Source organism: Heteronotia binoei, chromosome 3 (assembly GCF_032191835.1).
Source record: "Heteronotia binoei isolate CCM8104 ecotype False Entrance Well chromosome 3, APGP_CSIRO_Hbin_v1, whole genome shotgun sequence".
NCBI lineage: Eukaryota > Metazoa > Chordata > Lepidosauria > Squamata > Gekkonidae > Heteronotia > Heteronotia binoei.
Genome location: NC_083225.1, coordinates 155,920,469 through 155,940,222, shown reverse-complemented (window position 1 = coordinate 155,940,222; position 19,754 = coordinate 155,920,469). Strand labels below are relative to the sequence as shown.

General features: G+C 44.2%; 1 protein-coding gene across 1 annotated transcript in view; it reads left to right on the top strand.

Moving 5' to 3' along the window:
• SERTM1 (serine rich and transmembrane domain containing 1) overlaps positions 1-8,600 on the top strand; it is a 30,241-nt gene extending 21,641 nt beyond the window's left edge. The window contains exon 2 of the mRNA XM_060235169.1: positions 7,985-8,600. Within this exon, the coding sequence (XP_060091152.1) occupies positions 8,140-8,463 (324 nt within the window). The 5' untranslated portion in view covers positions 7,985-8,139 and the 3' untranslated portion in view covers positions 8,464-8,600. The remainder of the gene's footprint in view (positions 1-7,984) is intronic.
• The last annotated feature ends 11,154 nt before the right edge of the window (positions 8,601-19,754 follow it).

The window sequence follows — 19,754 nt, the reverse complement described above, 5'->3', positions numbered from 1 at the left end:
CTCAAGTCTTTAGAGAGCTGTTTATGGAGCCACTTTGGCATCTTTAGGCTTTTTCCATTTTTTCTTCTCGTAGGAATCATCTGTGATTGCGCTTTCAGTATTTCACTTTTAAGAAACTCCCACCCCTCCTGAACCCCCTTCCGCCTAAGTATTTCTGACCATGGGATTTTACCAAGCATAGTTCTAAATTTATCAAAGTTTGCCTATCTGAAGTTCAACCTATAAGTCTGACTGCGTATGGCTTTTCCCTTCCCTAAGACTGTAAATTCCAAAATCACATGGTCACTACTGCCCAGGGCGCCCACTATTTCCACTTCTTCAATCAATTCTTCCTTGTTGGGGAGAATCGAATCCAAGGTAGCAAATCCCCTTGTTTCCTTCTTCACTTTCTGGAAAAGGAAGTTGTCAGCAAGACAAGTCAGGAATCTATTTGACTTTTCATTTTTAGCAGAGTTGGACTTCCAACAGATGTCCAGGTAATTGAAATCTCCCATGATCACGGTACTCTTCTCTTGGAGAACTTTGCAGTCTGCTGTAGAAGTATCTCATCCAAGTCCTCTGCCTGACTTGGTGGTCTATAGCAGACCCCCACAATAATATCACTGTTATTTCTTACTCCTTTTATTTTTACCCAGAGACTCTCATGGCAGCTCAGATTCACATATTTCCTCACAAGTATATACCTCCTTCACATATACTGCTACGCCTCCACCCTTTCTCATTTGCATGTCCCTTTTAAATAAGTTGTACCCCTGAATCCTAATATTCCAGTTGTGAGTGTCATCCCACCAAGTTTCAGTAAGGCCTATTATGTCATAGTCTCCTTCCTTTATTAGGACTTCCAGTTCCTCCTGTTTGTTTCCCATACTCTGTGCATTAGTGTAGAGACATCGGAATCCACGTTTTATGCATCCCGAGGGTTTAGTTTCATACAAGCCTGCAAGTTAATATTACCTAGCATATGCGCCACTCTTTGCAAATCTTTAATGTTCTTATCCCAGTTTCTGGCATCATACGAGGCTTTGAATTATTGTCTCGCTCCCCCATACAATTTAGTTTAAAGCCCTCCTTATTAGGTTAGCAAGGCTGTTACCAAACACCCTTTCTCCTACCGCTGTAAGGTGCAAACCATCTCCCAACAGAAGATCGCCATCTCGAAAGTGTAAGCCATGGTCCAAAAATCCAAATCTTTCCTGATGACGCCATCAATGTAGCCAGTCGTTTATTTGAAGTATTCTTCTTTCTCGTCCTAAGCCACGGCCTTCAACAGGAAGCACTGATGAGAACACAACCTATGTGCCCAGTTCCTTCACCTTCTGACCCAGAACCACATAGTCTTTTCTAATATGTTCAGGGCTATGACAGGCAGTATCGTTTATTCCCTTGGAAACTGTTGGCATCTTGAAGGAAGAAGTCCTTAATTATCTTAGAGGAACTGACAGGAAATCAAAGTGTTGAGCGATAATGATAAGGTAGGGTACTACAGATAATAATGTTGATGCACCTTCATGGAAGCAGATAAAGATTGTTTTAACTTCAACATAACATCCCTCTTCAAAAGGATCCCATACTTACTGGGTCCAAAGCTGCCATTTCTAAAACTGTTTGATGGTTGCTGGGTAGTGGAGTGCAATTGAAATAAATGCCGTGCTTCTGTAAGAGAATGCTACTTGATTGGCACCATAGCAATTCTCTCACAATATTACACTCTCATTCAATGAGACTGGTGGTATTTGAAGCCTTTCCCGGTATATCCAGGGACAGGACAGAAAAGAAAACTGGGGCTAGACTGTGCGCTGCATGGGCAGAATGGGCCAACTGGATTGTGTCAGAAGGAGAATATGTTGTGGTGGGTAGAACTGCCAGCCTTCTGGCAGGGCTGGAGATCTGCTGGGGTTACAAATGACCTCCAGACTACATAAATCACTTGCTAATTATTTATTGAAAACATTTATTCCACTTCCCTGGTGAAAATAACTGCTTTGGAAGGTGGACTAGATTGCATTATACTTGACCCAAGTCTCTCCTCTCTCTCCCAGGCTGCAACCCCAAATCTCCAGGTATTTGTGAACCCTGGTGTTGGCATGCTTAAGGCACTGATGATGTAGTCTTCCCACACACCTGCCTGCCCTCTTGAGCTTGCACAGCTGCTTGGTCTCCAGCTTAGAACACCAGGGGCAAAAACACACTTTAAATGCTTTGTGGTGCCAGTCATGCATTTGTCTGCTTTTTTAAAAAAGCTTTGGTTGCATTCCTCAAAGAAGCTCAGGAAGGCATACATGGTTTTTCTCCCTTCTCCTCTGTTTTGAAGACATCTCTGTGCATTAGGATCTGATGAGAGAGTGTGACTAGCCCAAGGGCAACACATGAGCTTTGTGGCAGGGTTGTGAATTTAATAATGCAACCTTAAGCAGAATTATACTTTGTTAAATGTTTTGAGCCCTGGACTGGATAGCCCAATCTTCTCAGATCTTAAAAGCTCAGTAGAGTCAGCCCTGGTCAGCGTATGGATGGGAGACCTCCAAGGAAATCCAGGGTCACTCTGCAGAGAAATACAATGGCAAACTATCTCTGAAAATCCTTTGCCTTGAAAACCCCATGGGGTTGCCATAAGTTGGTTGCAAAGTAATGACAAAAATAAATAAATGTTGGCTTCTACAGACTTAAACAGTGTACCTCTGTTTATGATAGCACAGACAGAGCAATTTGTCTAGGGGTTAAACAGATTCTGATTTTAAGGTATTTCAGATTATGAGTCCATTCTATATTTTATGTTCCTCCAGTGAGCTCAGGGATGAGTACATTATTTTCTCATCCCCCAAATCAGGCTGGGGGAATCTTCATAGGGTTGCTTTAACACAGCTCATTCCACGATGACTATCCCCCATAAAACATGGCTATGTAAACTTCCAGTTAGGTTTTTTAATGAGAATATAGCTGATGCTGGAATTTTGTCCAGAAAGATTAATATTTTGCATTTTGACTGTGGATGTGCAGTTAGATGAATGTAGCACACAGCTTTTACAAATGCAAATAAATCCTGGCTCTCTTTATTTCCCAGAAAATAGTAGTTACAAAAGCTGTGCATAGTGACAGTGGATTTATTATCCATCTTCTTGCAAATGAACCTTGCTTATGGCTTACAGGCTTATCACTTGAAAGGGAATTTTTCATTCCTTCCTTAGATTTTGTCTAAAATCAAAAGACATTTTAAGTTCTCTTTCAGAAATATCAGGCACTGTGTTTTCCCTAACTAGTATATTAATCATTGTTCCCCAGACCCTGCATTTTGAAGGAATTCCCTAATTGGAAGGAGCTTTGTGAGATGTTTAATATCAAGGTTGGACAAGACACAGCCAGGCAAAGCAATGGAGTCAGACTGCACATGACAAGACTAGGGCTCTCAATGAATTTTTGGCCCCTCAAAAACAGCTGCCAAGGCGAGGGGTTGATATGGATTGGGACCATACCACTAGTGAAAGGGGGATGGCCTCCCCTGTGCCATTTTTCCAAATGAAAATGTGCACACAGGGCTGCTGTTTACCTCAATAAGGAAAAAGAAACACAACGCAGAAACCTGCCTTTTCCCATACTGGATCTAAGAGTAGTTGGGAACATTTTTTAATTAGGAAACAGCATAGTGGAAAGTTAATCCCCCTTCCTCAGCACTGCTGCTCTTATCCATATTGGGGCCAACTAGTGCTGAATTTTGAGTCAAAAATACATTTCAGGAGTTCAAGTCACTAGGGTTACCAACCTCAAGGTGGGGCCTGGAGTTCTCCTGGAATTACGACTGATGTCCAGACTACAGAGATCAGTTCCCTTGGAAGAAATAGCAGCTTTGAATGGGTATGCCAGAAGGACTAGGAAAAACAGACATCCTAGAGTGACACCACACCATCACTGTGCTCCATCTTCTCCCTAAACTGCCTTTCCCAGGTATTGCCCACAAATCTCCAGAAATTTCTCAAGCTAGAGCTGGCAGCCCTACAAGGACTGCATGTAGTATGAACAAAAGAGAACAGAAGCAATGGGGTTGCCAGGTCTGTATTGGAAAATATCTGGAGCCTTTGGGGGTGGATCTGGGAGAGGGTGGGGCTTGCAGAGGGAAGGGGCTTCAATGCTGTACTACAGTACAATGCTGTAGAACCCTCCCTTCAAAGCAGCCATTTTCTCCAGGGGAGCTGATATATGCCAGCTGGAGATCAGTTGTAAAAGCAGGAGATCTCCAGGTCTCACCTGAAGCCTGCCAATCTTAAGAAGCAGATGAAAATCTTACAGGCTCTGAACTAGCCAAATGGCTTCCCACAGTGAATCGTTGCTCAGATCAAAGAGTGACTGCAGGCCAGCGTTTTGTAGCTTGGGGCAGCAAGGTGAATGCACAAGGCAGGATTCTTTACAAATTATTTTATTCTTCTGTCCCTTCTCTGCTGAAAATGGAAGGCTGTGCCTTCTTTTATAGAGTCAAGCAGGGGCAGTGTAGCTAGCAAGATTGCACGCATCACTTCCTTTATTTTTTGCTTAGTTGCCTCTGCCGCTGTCCCTTCATGGCTACTTCTTTCCCCTCTTTTTAATCACTCAGGCTGCCAAGCCTTTTGCTATGGCAGGAAGTCTCTTGCCAGCAGCCCTGGTTGCCCACCAATGCTCCAAAAGGTAGCACACCCTCACTGTCACTTTTGGGGGCGGAGGGGGGGAGAGACAGGTAAAACCTCAGAGTTTCTGGTAATTCCTAGAACTACCCTACCTAACTTTCTGGTTTTCCCCAGAAGTGATGTTAAAATGCACCTGACATCACACTCCTCATCCCCCAACTCCCAACCCTCCCAATGGTTGCCAGGCTCTACTTTTCATATCCAGTATGTTCTTTCATTACAAAGGACTTCTGGTTTTTCCAAGCAACAACCCTCAGGATTTATCTCCAAAAGCAGCAACTCCATTCTACAGTGCAAACCAAGCTCTAAGTTATGCTGTATTTTCTCCACCTTCCTTTTTCTCCTCCATCTCAGTCTATAGGGCTCTAGTCTGCTGAGCTGGAAACAGCTGCCTCCCTAATGGAACAGACTTCTAAACTGTATGCCTCTTGGCCTGTTTTTATTTTGATAACTGTTCATTGTAGTATCCTCTGGGGTCAGGTGGGCCTGAGTAAGCTTGCTTATCCAAGTTGTCAGCACACAGGAGACTCTGGCAGCTTCAGTAACAGACTTCCTTATTGTTTCCAGTGGAGAAAACAATTTTACAACCAACAACACTACCTGAACTAGACTTAAGTAAGACCCGTTCATACTGATCTTGAAGGTAAGGTTGCCAACCTCTGGGTGGGGCCTGAAGATCTCTTGAAATTCTAACAGATCTCAGTTCCCCTTGAGAAAATGGCTGCTTTAGAGGGTGGACTCTATGACATTATACCCAACTGAAGCCCCTCTCAAACTCTGCCCTCCACAGGCAGAGTCCCCAAAATCTCCATGTATTTCTCAACCCAGAATTGGCAACCCTAGCAGAGATGCAGTCTACGAATTCAGTAATAAGAGATTGGTAGTGAGGTGAAGCCAGGCACATCATCAAGGCCTGCCTGGGGAAGGAAGCAACCCAAGAGGCTGCCGCAGCTGTGTTAGGACTTCAGGACACTTCTGGTTGGTTGAAGGGGTAGCGGGGAGGAGCAAGCCAGGGGAGATGGCAGCCCTGTTATGAGAGGGCAACAGAATCCAGTTTGTGATGGCTCACTTAAATGTATATATGAACATAAACATATGAAGCTGCCTTATACTGAATCAGACCCTTGGTCCATCAAAGTCAGTATTGTCTTCTCAGACTCGTAGAGGCTCTCCAGGGTCTCAAGCTGAGGATTTTCATGCCTACTTGCCTGGACCCTTTTTGGAGATGCCAGGGATTGAACGTGGGACCTTCTGTTTACCAAGCAGATGCTCTACCACTGAGCCACCATCCCTATATGCATGTATACATCATAGTCATAATTTTAAGCAGCCTTCAGCTGGATTCTGTTATGGTGGCATAGAAATTCCTTAAATAAATAAACAGCTCTACTGGAAACAATAAGGAAGCTATTAAAAATACAACACAATCCTCATGGTTGCCAACAGGTCTGTCCCCTTTAATAGAAGGTAAAAGTGCAGGAATGAGCAGCTGTTCAAGACATTGAAGGACTAAAGCCTCTGTTAAAGGGATGGGATTTGCAACTCTATGGGAAAGGACAGAGATAGCCTAACCCTAGCCTCCTCTCCTTTGGCCCACAGCAGCCCCAAAAAGCACTTTGCCACAAGGCAGTACCTGGGAAGCAACATGGCTGGCAGAGGCTTGACTTCCTCTCTCCAGACAGCAGCAAGCCAAATAATACTAGACAGCCCTCTGTGGCTGGACTAGTTTAAAGGACTGTAAGTTGCTCCCCATTCTTTTATTCTCCCATGTGCTATATTACATTCTAACCTGATTTATGGAGGTTTTGTGAGAATGAAGACTGGAGTTCCTGAGCTCATTGGGGGACGGATAGAATTAAAAATATGATAGATAGATGAGAGCTGTCATTTGAACTCTTGCAGTCCTGACTGGGGCTTACCTGGTACCCCTGTTGTCATGGTCTGTAAACCATTTGTTCACTGATGAAACAGCAGACAAATACATGCATGGCTCTTTGTAATCTCTCCCCCAATGTGCAGGAACTTATGCATTTATTGAGCTGCTGCTGATTAGAAAATCAGTCCAGCTCTGACTTGAGGAAGCTGTTACTCTGATACAGGGTTGGCTTCAGTAGATGCAGAAGTACTCCAAGCTTATGTTTTCACTGGACCTGGCAGATTGCTGCCAAGAGTTAAATGGAGAAGTATGTATTTCAAATTAATGCGGGCAAAGTTTTCTCCCATCACTTATCTGTGAAACCCACAGTTGTCATTTTCAAACAAACAAAGCAACTTGAAGTATTGCATCAAATAGAACAACTGAATCAGGGTTGCCAGCTTCCAGGCTGGGCCTGGAGGTCTCCAGGAATTATAACTGATCTCCAGACTATAGAGGTCAGTTTGGATGGAGAAAAATGGCTGCTTGGTAGGTGGACTCTCTGGCATGACATTCTTCTCTGAGCTCCCTCCACTCCGGAAGCTCTGCCCTTCTCAGACTCAACCCCTAAATCTCAAAGAATTTACCCACCCAGAGTTGGCAAACTTAGATCTTACAATCATCCCATATTGACCTGCCCATCAGTTAAGATCCTCTTTTCATTTTTTTTTTAAATATGTAAATTTTATTTTAATAAAATAAATATATTATCCAAACAAATAGATGCACGTTATGGGTAATAACAATATGAAGTGCAGAATTGAAAGATGTGATTAAGAGATAATCAGATTACAGTTGCAGCAAATCTATGGGATATACATGACTTTATCCATTAAAATTTAACAAGAGTAACCAAGTCACTGGAAAATCAGAATTATACTCAGCAATTCCTCTATATTGATTATAGTACAGAAGTGACATAGTGGCACAGATGATGCTGGCATTTTTAAAACAAAGCTGCCAGAGCAGCAACAGGTCCTGCTTTCATGATCCCCACCTGCAGAGGTAAGGGAACAATTACCAGAGAGAGGGTGTTTGTTTATTTTTTAAAATTAGTACTTCATATTTGGAATGTCCACCCCTTTGGGGCTCGTCTGGTGCCTCTAGGCACCAGACCAAACTGTTTCTGTTTCCCCAGGCTTTTAAAGCAGTTTTACAATCTACTTCTTGCCTTAGGGTTGTTCCATCAATATCAGTTTATACTGCTCTGTTTGTTTTATGTGCTTGTAAGGCCTGGCTTGTTTTTTTTCAGTTAACTTTTTTTTTGTTTATTCATTTTATTGCTTCTTTTATTGGCTTACTTTTATTGGTGTGATTAGTTTTATTGACCTGTTTTATTGCTTTGGTTGGTTTTATAAGCCGCTTTGAGCATACAGTAAATAAAATAATCTCTTCTTGGTTTTTTCCCCCCATACAGCCCCAAAAGAAAAGCCAATTCACATTAATCCGGACCTGAGAACAGAAGGGTAACAGTCATCACAAAGTGCCTCAGCATGTCAGCAGCTTTATGGAAACTCACCTTTGCCTGCTAGGTCTTGTTCATTGACTTACACACACATAAAGTCAGTAAACATGTCAGAACTCAACCCTACCTCCGGACTATTAGCAGATATGGAAAATGGGACCTTTCTGGAACTGTATCCCACATCTCTCTCAACATCGATGGATTCATCTTCGGGACGCATGTCTAATGTCTATGTCTATGTCTCAATCTTCCTCAGCCTCTTGGCTTTCCTCTTGTTGCTACTAATCATTGCTCTTCAGAGGCTGAAAAACATCATCTCTTCCAGCTCTTCCTATCCAGAATATACCAGCGATGCTGGGAGTTCCTTCACCAACTTAGAAGTTTGTAGCATTTCTTCCCAGCGGTCTGCTTTTTCGAATCTGTCTTCATGAAAATGAAAGGGAATGTGCTGGAGGATGGAACAGCTTCCTCTGACTCTGGGGTGGAAGTATATGCATGCAAAATTCACCTGGGAAGGCTGTTAGTCATAAAAGAGGTGACTTTTAATGCTCACTTTGATCCCCTTTTCTGTTTTAGTCTCCACCACCCCCCTATTTATGAATGATGCTTTTCAACTCTAAGCACAGAAATGGACTTCCAATGAGAGCTTCCTGTCTGTAGCAATGTGGCAGCTTTGCAGAGGTTTTCCAGCCCGCTCATGAAGATGAGGCAGGTATTTAAGACTAATCTGTGGAAATATCCTGCTTACATGGAGTTGTCAACTCGCATTACAGTGATGGCTTGTGGACTCACACAGCATAAGGACTTTTAATTCAGTCTCTCTCCACACCCAATACTGCCAGATAAACTTAATATGGAAGAGATTCCTTGGCTAGTTGAAAGCTATTTGCTTGGACATTCACATTCTTACTGTACTATAGTTTCAGACTTTTAAGAAAAGAAAACTAACTTAAAGTTTAGGTACAAATTATGTTGATAAGCGTCTTGTATATTATCCTGTGTACTCTTTAACTGACTCATATTGTCTGATATGTTTGTTTTACTTTAACCAAACAGCTAAAATAAATATGTGCACTAGTTCATTTCAAATGGGTTATGATTAGCAAACTTGTTCTATTTTCCTGAAATAGGTAGTGCTACATGATGTTTTAAACAGTGGCATTAGTCTCTGCATTTGAAATATTTTTTCTAAGGGGCCTTACAATTAAAAAACAAAGCCATTTGACATAAGCAACATAACTCCATCCACTACACAAACTTCAGAGCAAATCTCTGAAACAGCTGGAACAATAAATCCCCTAATTAAAAGTCTGGGGTAGCCAGATACATTTTGGCCTGGCACCCAAAAGAGTGCAAAATAGGCTCCCAACAGCCTCAAGGGGAAGAGTGTTCCAAAGGTGGGATGTTAGCACAAATTATGCTATCTCTAGTCATCACCAACTTAGGGGATCTCATTCCCCAATGAGGGTGAGCCATCCCCCACCCCCAGCACCCATTGCCCAGCAATGGTCAGAGCAACGGTGGGAGAAAACTATTAAAAACTGTGATGGCGGCTGTAGTGTCACATCACTTCCAGTTAAAAAATAAAGTAGCTCTAGGAATTGCTGGAAACACTATAGTAAAACCATAATTTTATATCAGAAGTGATGGCGCAGGGCTGCAGTTGGCATCATGACCCCTCCATATCCTTATCCACAGCCTGCCTATTGTGATGTGCTATTCCCCTATCACCTTTGAAAACAAGGTCTCAGAGAGCAGGACTTGAGAAGCAGATTTTAACTAGCGAGCTAGATAGTACAGGAGGAAGTAGTCCTACAGGTATTTTTCTGGAAATAGCTCAATCAGATTTTTATAGTGATGACTTCTGTACTACAGCATCATGAAAGGCAGCTTTTAAATCAAATCTAGTTATCAAAACTTGTTCAGGAAAAAAAATTGTTCAAGCTACCTCCACAGAAGTCTGATTTTTAAGAAGATAGTTTCCTCCTCCGATTGCTGTTAATGGTGCTAATAAAGGGTTAGATCCCTCTGACAGTTATTGCTGATGGAAAGATTTTCATTTGAATACACCTTCCTGCTACGCCCCAAATCTTCCCTGCAATGTTCCTGGGAAAGGGGGATCCCCCCACCCCCAGGAATAGTATAAGGAGAGAATTGGTGAAAAACCCTGCATCTGCAGAAATCCTATGGAGGACGCAATCCAAACAGCATCCAAGCTAGAAATACATTGTGTACTAGTATTTGTGTTAAAATGATCATAAATGGACCATGTGAAAACAGTTCTGAGAATTTAGAATCAGAGGGCTTGATTCAGTTCAGAGCATTTATCCAGTTCAAATCACCATACTGGCTGTCCAAATATCAAGCAAGTATCAACCAACATTGTTCACATTACACTTTTGGTTTACCTAAACCAGAGAAAGTCCTGTCTTGCAGGGCCAGATCTACATATTTTTTGAGTGGGAGCAAAACAAAAAACTGGTGACCCACTCAAAAAATGGGGGGGACTCACTGGGGTGTTTAAACCGGGGGAGGGAAGCCATGGGGCTGCTTTGCTGCCTCTCCACTTTGCGGAGAGGTGACAAAGGCAGGTTCCCCCTCCCCCACATTTAAACACCGTGGTGGGGTGTTTAAATGGGGGGGGGGCTGCGGGGCTGCTTTTGCCACCTCTTTGCCTTGGAGAGAGGTGGCAAAGGCAGGCAATCTGACTCCCCCCCATTTAAGCACCCCACGGGGGGGGGAGGACCACGGGGCTGCCTTTTACCCCTCTCTGCCTTGCAGGGAGGTGGCAAAGGCAGGTGATCTGACTCCCTGCCTATTTAAAGACACAGCTGGCTGGCAAGGTCTTTAAATGGGGGGGGGGGGCTAAGGGACTGCTTTTGCTGCCTCTCTGCAAGGCAGAGAGGTGGCAAAAGTAGCCAATCTTTTTTTTCCCCTCCTGCCCTGGGGGGCACTCAATTTGGCGTCTCCCCAGCAGTGCCCAGGACAAACCCCCCCTCTGCCCTCCCTAGATCCAGCCCTGCTGTCTTGTATGGCCCAGGCTAGCCTGATCTCATCGATCTTGGAAGCTAAGTAGGATTGGCCTGGTTACTATGTGAATGGGAGACCACCAAGGGAGTCCAGGGTCGCTATGCATAGTCAGGCAATGGCAAACCAGCTCTGAATATCTCTTGCCTTGAAGACCCTAAGGGGTTGCTACAAGTTGGCTGTGGTTGATGCCAGTTTTCACCACTAAAGCAGAGAACAGCCTATCCCCAGAGGCTTCTGCAGAACAGATAACGTCAAAGAAATTACAAGAGCAAATTTATCACAAGTGTCTTCTTTTAGTACTTTGGGCCAAGCCAAAGATGTCCGATATCTCCCTGCCATGTAGTACCGTAGTTAAAGGTATCAGAAATCCTTTTCAGAGCAGGAACTAGAAACCATACTATGTGAAGACCTTGGATTCACTTTGCTTTTACAGCTGTGCACAGGGATTCTTGGTGCTTCTGTAAGTGTAAAATATGCCAAGCTATCTTGCTCACTTAGGAAGACAAAAGGGTCTCCCAGATCTGTTTCTGTAGAATGCTCCTAAAGGGGCCTCCTTCTTTCCTGCCAATTTTAGAAGGTGTTTGTTGTTTGTTTATTGCACTTATTTGTTAGCCCATCTGGGAGGCTAAGCACCCTAATTTCCCCTCAAGGGTTAACATGAATATTAGAAGGCCTAGTTCTGCTTGCAGATATTCATGATTTCAGCGTCCCTACAGCCAGCATCCTTATCTCTTTCAAAGCCTGACACAAGAATGTAGTAATTGGGCATATTGTGAGAACCTGTGCTCAGTTGTATAACCAGATGGGAAGGGGGAATTAGGAGCAGTTGCCAACATCCTCTGGAAACTTCCTGGGAAGAAGATCCTTGACTAGACCCAAGGGACATCCTGATGCCACAGGGTAGAAAGCTATAATAAGGGTATAGGACAGAAAGAGTTATGCTAAAGCCATGCTAGTATACTTTGCTATGTTATGCTTCATCATGATGGAATGCTATATAAAGAATTCTCTTATGCTACTGCTTGGTTTTTATGCTGCAAGAGATTTGCCATCTAATATCAAAGTATGCAATATATTAGATGGAAAAGTTAGCTTTCTTATTTCCTTGTTGCTGAACTAAAGAGACTGTATGGCATAGACAATTCTTTTAATAATTTAATAAACCTTTATATACTTTTTTCTGAGGTCTGGTTTTTTTGTATGCCTCCAGCCTCGAGGACCCACAGATCTAGGAAGTAGTTCAGGGCTTGCAAGGAGGGAGCCAGGAGCAACAACCCAAGGGATCCCAATGTGGTCCCTGAGACAACCTGTTGTTTTTAAACAGGTTGGTCAAGTAGTTGTTGAGGATGTCCTGAAAATTATATTGCCAGAAATTAAGCATGCCAGTTTTCATTGTCCTGTTATACTTCAACCATAGTAGATGGGGTTACTAACTCCATTTTAGGAGATTCCTGAGGTTTGGGGAATGGGAGCCTGGTGAGGGAAGAGTTTGAGGAGGGGAGGTAACTGAGCAGGAATGTGATGCCACCATTGTATTAAGTAACTGGGTGAAGATAAAACACTGGATAGAAATATTTTAAGAAAAAGTAACTGAGAGAGTCTGAGAAGAAGGTTAAGATTCATAAACACCTGCTATTTGAGGAAAGAGAAAATTATGGACAGCGGTTAAGGCATTTATAGGAAACAGTGTGCAGAAAATTACAACCATCTGGACATGAGGCAACAAGAAAGGCCTGCATATGGTCATCCCCCCACATGGTTTTATATATCCACTAACCACTAGCACTAGAAGGATTCACCTTTCAGTATGAATTAGGAAGTGCTGCTTTTCCATCCCTTACCAATAAGGCAAGAAAGCCAAATTCTGAGTGTTGTTGCAGATTGTACAAAAGTTACTTGTTTCAGACTGGGGCCATCATTATGGGCTTTTGAAGCACTTTTCTGTAAACTGGCCAAGTCTAGATGCTCATTTATACAGTAGTATGGAAAGCAATGTAAAACAGAACCTATAGGATGGCATGCAACATATGGGTTATTGGTAAAATGACCACAACTGTATTGTTTGTCACATGGTGTCTTCTCCTGAGATAGTTTTTTAATCTCGTAAAAGCTGTAGGTGTCAAAGGAAAGGAAGTTCTGCCTTCTAGATGATCAGGTGATCATCACATGGTGAGGCTTCCTTGCATATTTAACATAACCTGAGTGGCGCAGACTGTGAGAATTCCAGAATGGCAACCGTGTTATTCTGCAGCAGCAAAACAAAAGCAGGAATTCAGTGACACCTCAAAGACTAACAAAATTTATTCCAGCTGCATCTACACATCATTGGATATTTCATTATTGTTGAAATGCAGATATTTGCAAGTGGATTGGCAAGTCTACAAAGGAAGATCCAATTGTGACTGATAACTATAGTGTAACAGTAGCACATAAGGATGCTATCTGACAGCAGGCACCCAGTGGGAGACAGAGGGAGGCATCATTGCTTCAATAGCATGACGTGACTTCCAGTTCAAACCCAGGTGATATCACACTGCTGTAGGATTCAGCGGAAATTCTATGGTCTTATCTGAGTGATATCACTTCTTTTTCTCTCACCCTTTTCTGGCGTGTGGATAGGCAGTAAAGTGAAGGGAAGATCTGGGGACAAATGAGACAGCTCACATGATAGCATCCAATGATAATCTACACAGGTGAAAGGAATCAGTTAATATTCTAGAGCAGGGGTGGCCAATGGTAGCTCTTCAGATGTTTTTTTTGCCTACAACTCCTATCAGCCCCAGCTAGCATGGCCAATGGCTGGGCCTGATGGGCATTGTAGGCAAAAAACATCTGGAGAGCTACCGTTGGCCACCCCTGTTCTAGAGTGAAAGATAAAAATAAATGTTTCCATTGTGTGTTTAAAAATACTGCAATTTTCCACATGTGCTACTTTTTGTTTATACTCAGAGGAAAAGAAATATCACTCAGCTGTGTATAGAAACCAAATGTTCTTTTAGTTAAAATGGCGGGGGGTGGGGGGTGTCAAGCTGTGCTTCTGTGGCGGCTTCCTGGAGCCCTGCCTCTCTTGGGATCCTGAAAGCTCTGGTGGCTCAGTCGGTGCACCTCGATTGCCAGGCAAGTTTCTCATGGCACTGAAGAGAGAGAGCAGGAGGACTCTTTGGAGAGGCAGAGCAAGATGGAATGTTGGTGGCAAAGTGGAAGTCAGAGCTTTCGTTGGGACTGTTGTGAGCTTCTCTGGGGGAGAGTCTTGGTGGCTGGGTATGGCTGAGTCTGGTGGTGCAAGGAAATCTGGGCTTGCTCCCGCTTGTTTTGAGCATGTGGGTGTTCTCAGCGTGGGCTCTCCAGGCCGGGGCCAGGCCCCTTGATGTGGGGGAATGGGTAGAGAGCATCTGGTCTTTTGATGGTGGGGGACTGTCCAAGAAGAGTCCGAGGTCTGCTTGGGCCAGCCTGAGAAGGCCTCGCAGATTGCAGGCTCTCTGGGTCGGCAGCAGACCTTACGGTGAAGGGGGGGGCTCAATTGGCATTCAATTTCGTGCTATGAAGGCACAGTTAGGAATTAAAGATTTTTGTTCTCAGAACCTTAGTGGCTTTTAAGACCAGTTTTGAGTGATCTTGTATGAGTCATAATGATCAAACCTTACGTAATGTTCACTCACAGAATACATGCATCAGTAATGTCTATGCAGTATGAGAAATCCCATTGATTTTTTTAGAGAAGGCCTACATGAAAGTTGCCATTTTGTGGTTTGTTCCTGATTGACAATCTGTTTTGCAAAATTTGAATGGATTTTTCATTTAGACATGTTATCATGGAGGAAAAAGGGGGTGTGTCAGTTCTTAATTCTCTCTCATTATTCTTTGATTGTTTGGCTGCAATCAAACATTAAATAATGTACATTGATCCACTTCCAGTTCACCTTCCAACTGGATTTTACTGTGTGAACTGGCAAAATCCAGTTGGAAAGTGGAGTGAAAGTGCATTATTTAGTGTGTGTTATCGCAGTCTGTTGAATGATTCTGCCCCCCACCCGATTATGGTTTTATTTCACAATGTAGCCATTAGTGATCGGCATGGACCTGAAAAATGGAGGTCCATGGTTCATAAGTTTCGCAAACCATGCTCTTCCTCTGGTAGGGTTGCCAAGTCCAATTCAAGAAATATCTGGGGACTTTGGGGCTGGAGCCAGGAGACATTAGGGGTGGAGCCAAGATCAAGGCTGTGGCAAGCATAATTGAACTCCAATAACAAACTAAGAGGAACGGATCCTCCATGACAATGCACAGACCAGCTTATGCAGGACCCTAAAACAATCAATTACCACCATGCTTGACATTGGGAGGTATGCCAAGTATGCCAAAGCGGTCGCCATCACCTTCCCCCGCCTGAATACGGCCAGCTGTTTCTTGGGGGGGAGGGAGCCCCCTTCACTGTGCAAGGAGTCGCCAGGCCCACAGGCTCGAAGGCGCGGCAAAGCAGCCCTGCGCAAGGCGCCTCTTCCAAGCCCCTGCCGCCTCCCGGCCCAGCAGCCGCCTGCTGCTCCTCCCCACCCCTCCAGGGCCCGGCGGAGCATCCCAGCAGTAGGCCCGGGCGGGTGCCCCAGCAGCAGCAGGCTGCGCAAGGCCCTCCTCCTCCGGGCCGCCGGGCACCTTTGCGCGCCCGGTTGGGAAAGCAGAGCAGCAGCGGCTGCATCATCCCGTCGCCCCCGCGGCCCTGCTCGGCCTCTCCCTGCCTGCCTGCCTGCAAGCTGTAAGTAGCGGGGCGGCACAGACAGAGCGGGTGACAAGGAGGGTGGAGGCAGGCCAGGAGCGTGGCGAGCCGCGAGTCCGGGTCCTAGAAGGACCCAGATTCATGGCTCGCCACGCTCCTGGCCTGCCTCCAGCCTCCCCTTCTCTGATTTTAACATCAGAGGCGGAGCGGGTGACGCCACTGCGCTGCCGCCTCTTCTTCGTAGCTGCTCCTCCGAGATGGGCTCGGCTGAGCCCATCTCAGAGGAGCAGCTACGGAGAAGAGGCGGCAGCCGCGCAGCGGCGTCACCTGCTCCGAGAAGGGGGGGCTCGCCACGCTCCTTGGCGCCATTTCCCCCCTCACCCCGCTTCCATTTTTTTGGGGAGTGGGGGAAGAGGCTGGAAAACCTGGGGTCCCCCGCCAGGGCGGGAGGGTTGGGAAGCCTCTGGCTTTCCTGGTTTATGAACCAGTTTGTCATTTGTTAGGTCCATGATGTGGCATGACCCAGAAGTGGGCTCGGAAAGCATATAATTGCCTCCTGAGCTCACTTGTGTCATGCCGCAGTGGCGGTGCGATCTGGAAATTGGCTCAAAAAGCATTTAAATGCCTCATGAGCTCACGTGCTGCAGTGGTGACATGACTCAAAAGTGGGCTCAGAAGACATTTAAATGCTTCCTGAACTCACAGTGCATCATAGTGGTGGCGCAGCTTCAGAGGGTTCCCTGGGTGCCAGGTTTTTTTGTTTTTGTTTTTTTAAATTATTGACTCTTTAAAAAGTACATAAACATAAAATAAAACATTTGGTCAAATGGAGGGAAAAGCAAATAGCATTGGCACAAAGAATTATTATAAAAATAGAAAAAGAGAGACATTAGAGAAAGGAATAAAAAGAAATGGATAAGAAACATCTAATTAGAATATTAAAAACTCCAGCATGATTGGATTGCTTGGAAGTAAGTTGTGCTCTGTCAGGTAAGTAATATATGCAAGCCATTTGTAGCAAAATGGGAAATAGTAGGAATTGTGGCTCATTGCATTATTCGGTCTATTTTTTTCCATGATATAGGAAACCAAAAACTGTCAAGCATGGTAGAATTTCACTGGTAATTGATTGTTTTAGGGTCCTCCATAAAGCTGGCCTGTGAAATATCATGGAGGACCAAGGTCTATTAACTCTGTTATTCTTTCTCCCTCCCCCTTCTTGCTTTATTGCTTGCGAAGTAGAAGTAGAGAGAAACGAAACTAACTTGAGAAAGAGTAATCAGCACCTTCCCATACATTCCTGTTAGGGAGTGTGGCACATCTGGGGAAAGCAAGGACGGGGTCCTGATAATGCTATGAGAATGTCGACATTTATGATAGTTTATGTGTGAGAGCACATCCCTTGCCCCCAGCTTTTGGAATCCTTTTGAAGTATGCCTTAAAAGTATTGTATCAATGTATCTTTAGCATCACTCTCAAGAATCTGTTACACAGAAAGTATTGGTCTATCAATAAACGTAGTTTTGTATCAAACCTGACTCATCATTGAAACCGCATGCTTGACAAAAACTTGGTTCTCCAGTTGCAAGAGATGGAATTTTGTTGGTTTTCCATTTCCTGGCCAAGGCTGGCTTTGCTGAGGCTAACATGGTAAGTATTAGGTGATGACTAGACGATGGAATATGCACTTGACTTTGGGTTTAATGGGAACTGTGTATCCTGTCATTTTTTGAATTTCAGAATTTGACTACAAAATAGTGGACCAATGGACAGGACCACCAGCAGTGGAAATGTGTGCCCTTTGAGCTGCAGCCTTTCCAGCAAAGACCACCAGGCGAGTTCACAAAATGCTGTAGCTTGACTGGAGTAAGATACCAGTGTGTGTGGGTGCCAGTTTTAAACACAAAAAGTGCATTCTCCTTTTCCAACATATCATGTGACTGTACATTTTAAAAAGTGGGGGGGAAACTATTTCCAACCATATATTTCCAACCATATAGCTGGGCTACATGGGAATACATAAGGCAGGCATGGGCTTCACATATCTATACTTCCTTTGGAAATGAAAGATCCCCTGTGCAAGCACCAGTCGTTTCCGACTCTGGGGTGATGTTGCTTTTTTACAACGTTTTCACGGCAGACTTTTTACGGGGTGGTTTGTCATTGCCTTCCCCAGTCATCTACGCTTTACCCCCAGCAAGCTGGGTACTCATTTTACCGACCTCGGAAGGATGGAAGGCTGAGTCAACCTCAAGCCAGCTACCTGAACCAGCTTTCACTAGGATCGAACTCAGGTCATGAGCAGAGCTTTGGACTGCAGTACTGCAGCTTTAACACTCTGTGCCATGGGGCTCTTACACACTTCCTTTGGGGGGCTGCTTCATGATGCAAATCAGGCATTTAGATGTTGATATGCAGACATATGGAGCAAGATTTTTTTTTTTTTAGATGCTACGGCTTTGGTATGAAGCAAAGCCATGAGAAAAACCTTTGGGGGTATTTGCATTTGGGTGGCAATATTTGACCAGCCTTCTCCTCTGTCAACGGGGAAGACTCTCTTCACCAAGACCCTCTTCAGTTTGTCAAGGCAGGAGAATGTGACCTACTTTATCTTGTAGGTGGACAGAAAAACAGAGCCCGGGATAGCTTGTCTTTGGCCTGTTGTTTTCTTACAATGTGACAGACTAGATACAAATTAAGTTATAAACACTGAACTAGCTATTAAAGTGTGTGGTGGCCTTCAGGGAACTTTTTTTTTTTTTAAAAAAGCTACTTTATATCTGTATCACAGCTAGAACTCCAGCGTGTGCTTATTTATTCAATTTTCAGCCCTTTCCCTCTGACGAGAAGTATTTTTAGAAAATGCTGATTGAGCTTGAGAGGCAGAAAATTGTTTCTTTTGTAAGGCTTCTCATCCTGTGTTTCTGAGAACTAGAAACCTTAAATCAGGCATAATTGGACTGGTGACTATTAGACACTGAGTTGGAGGGAGGGAGCAGGGTAAACTCAAATGCAAAGGGATGGTCTGGGTTTCACTGCAGGACTAGACATAAACAAGTCAGAAACAACTGGTACTTGCACAGGGGACTGCCTTTACCTTTAAGCATTTTTGTGGGATAGGAGGCTGCAGCATATGATCTTGGCAATTGTCTGGGAATGGAAGGGAGAGAGAGGTGGAAAAGAAAGTGTTGTTTAAAATGCTGGCTGTCTTGGCTTGGAGAAGTGTTTTAAAGAGAGAGATACCTTCTCCAAGCTGGCCAATGGAACGGTGCTGGCTTTGAGAGCCACACAATATGGGTGAAAGAGCCACATGTGGCTCCTGAGCCACAGTTTGCACCCCACCCCATGACTCTTCAAAAAGGTTTCTGAGCTTTGAATTAAATTATTGAATTAGGGAAAAGGCCAACAGAAGGGACATATCCATTGCGTTAGTAAGTGAAGGGCAGTTTCCAGCGATAGCCAAATTCATAGTACAGTGTCCCATGGGTTTTTCAGGGTATTGTGGTGTCCCTGCTCTCAGGAAAGACAATCTCAGTTCAGAGGGGTGTTGCCCTTGGGTGTGGGGGGGGGGGAAGTATTTGAACTAGATAACCCAGTGAGTGCTTTCCAATTTAGAATTCTAATCTACTTTTTTTTAAAAAAAAATTCAGCTCAATCTATTCAGGAAAGATGTTTCCAACACCGATAGAAAACTCAAATTCAAGGTAGAGAGATTTATGTATTTATTTCTTTTAGATAGGTAGATAGACATGTGTTTGCACTCCAAGCCAGGATTTCCTGGCTTGGACTGCAGGTGCATGCTGTCTACCCCTCTCCCTCCCTCCTGCAAGACTTAAAGGACCATTCAGCTGATTGGGTGGGATTTGTACTCCCCACAAATCAACTGAAAGATCCTTTAAAAATCTTGCATGAGGGAAGGGAGAAGGGTACCCACCGGCCATGGGGGTGGGGCTTCTCCCTGCTGACCAGCTAGCTGCCGGT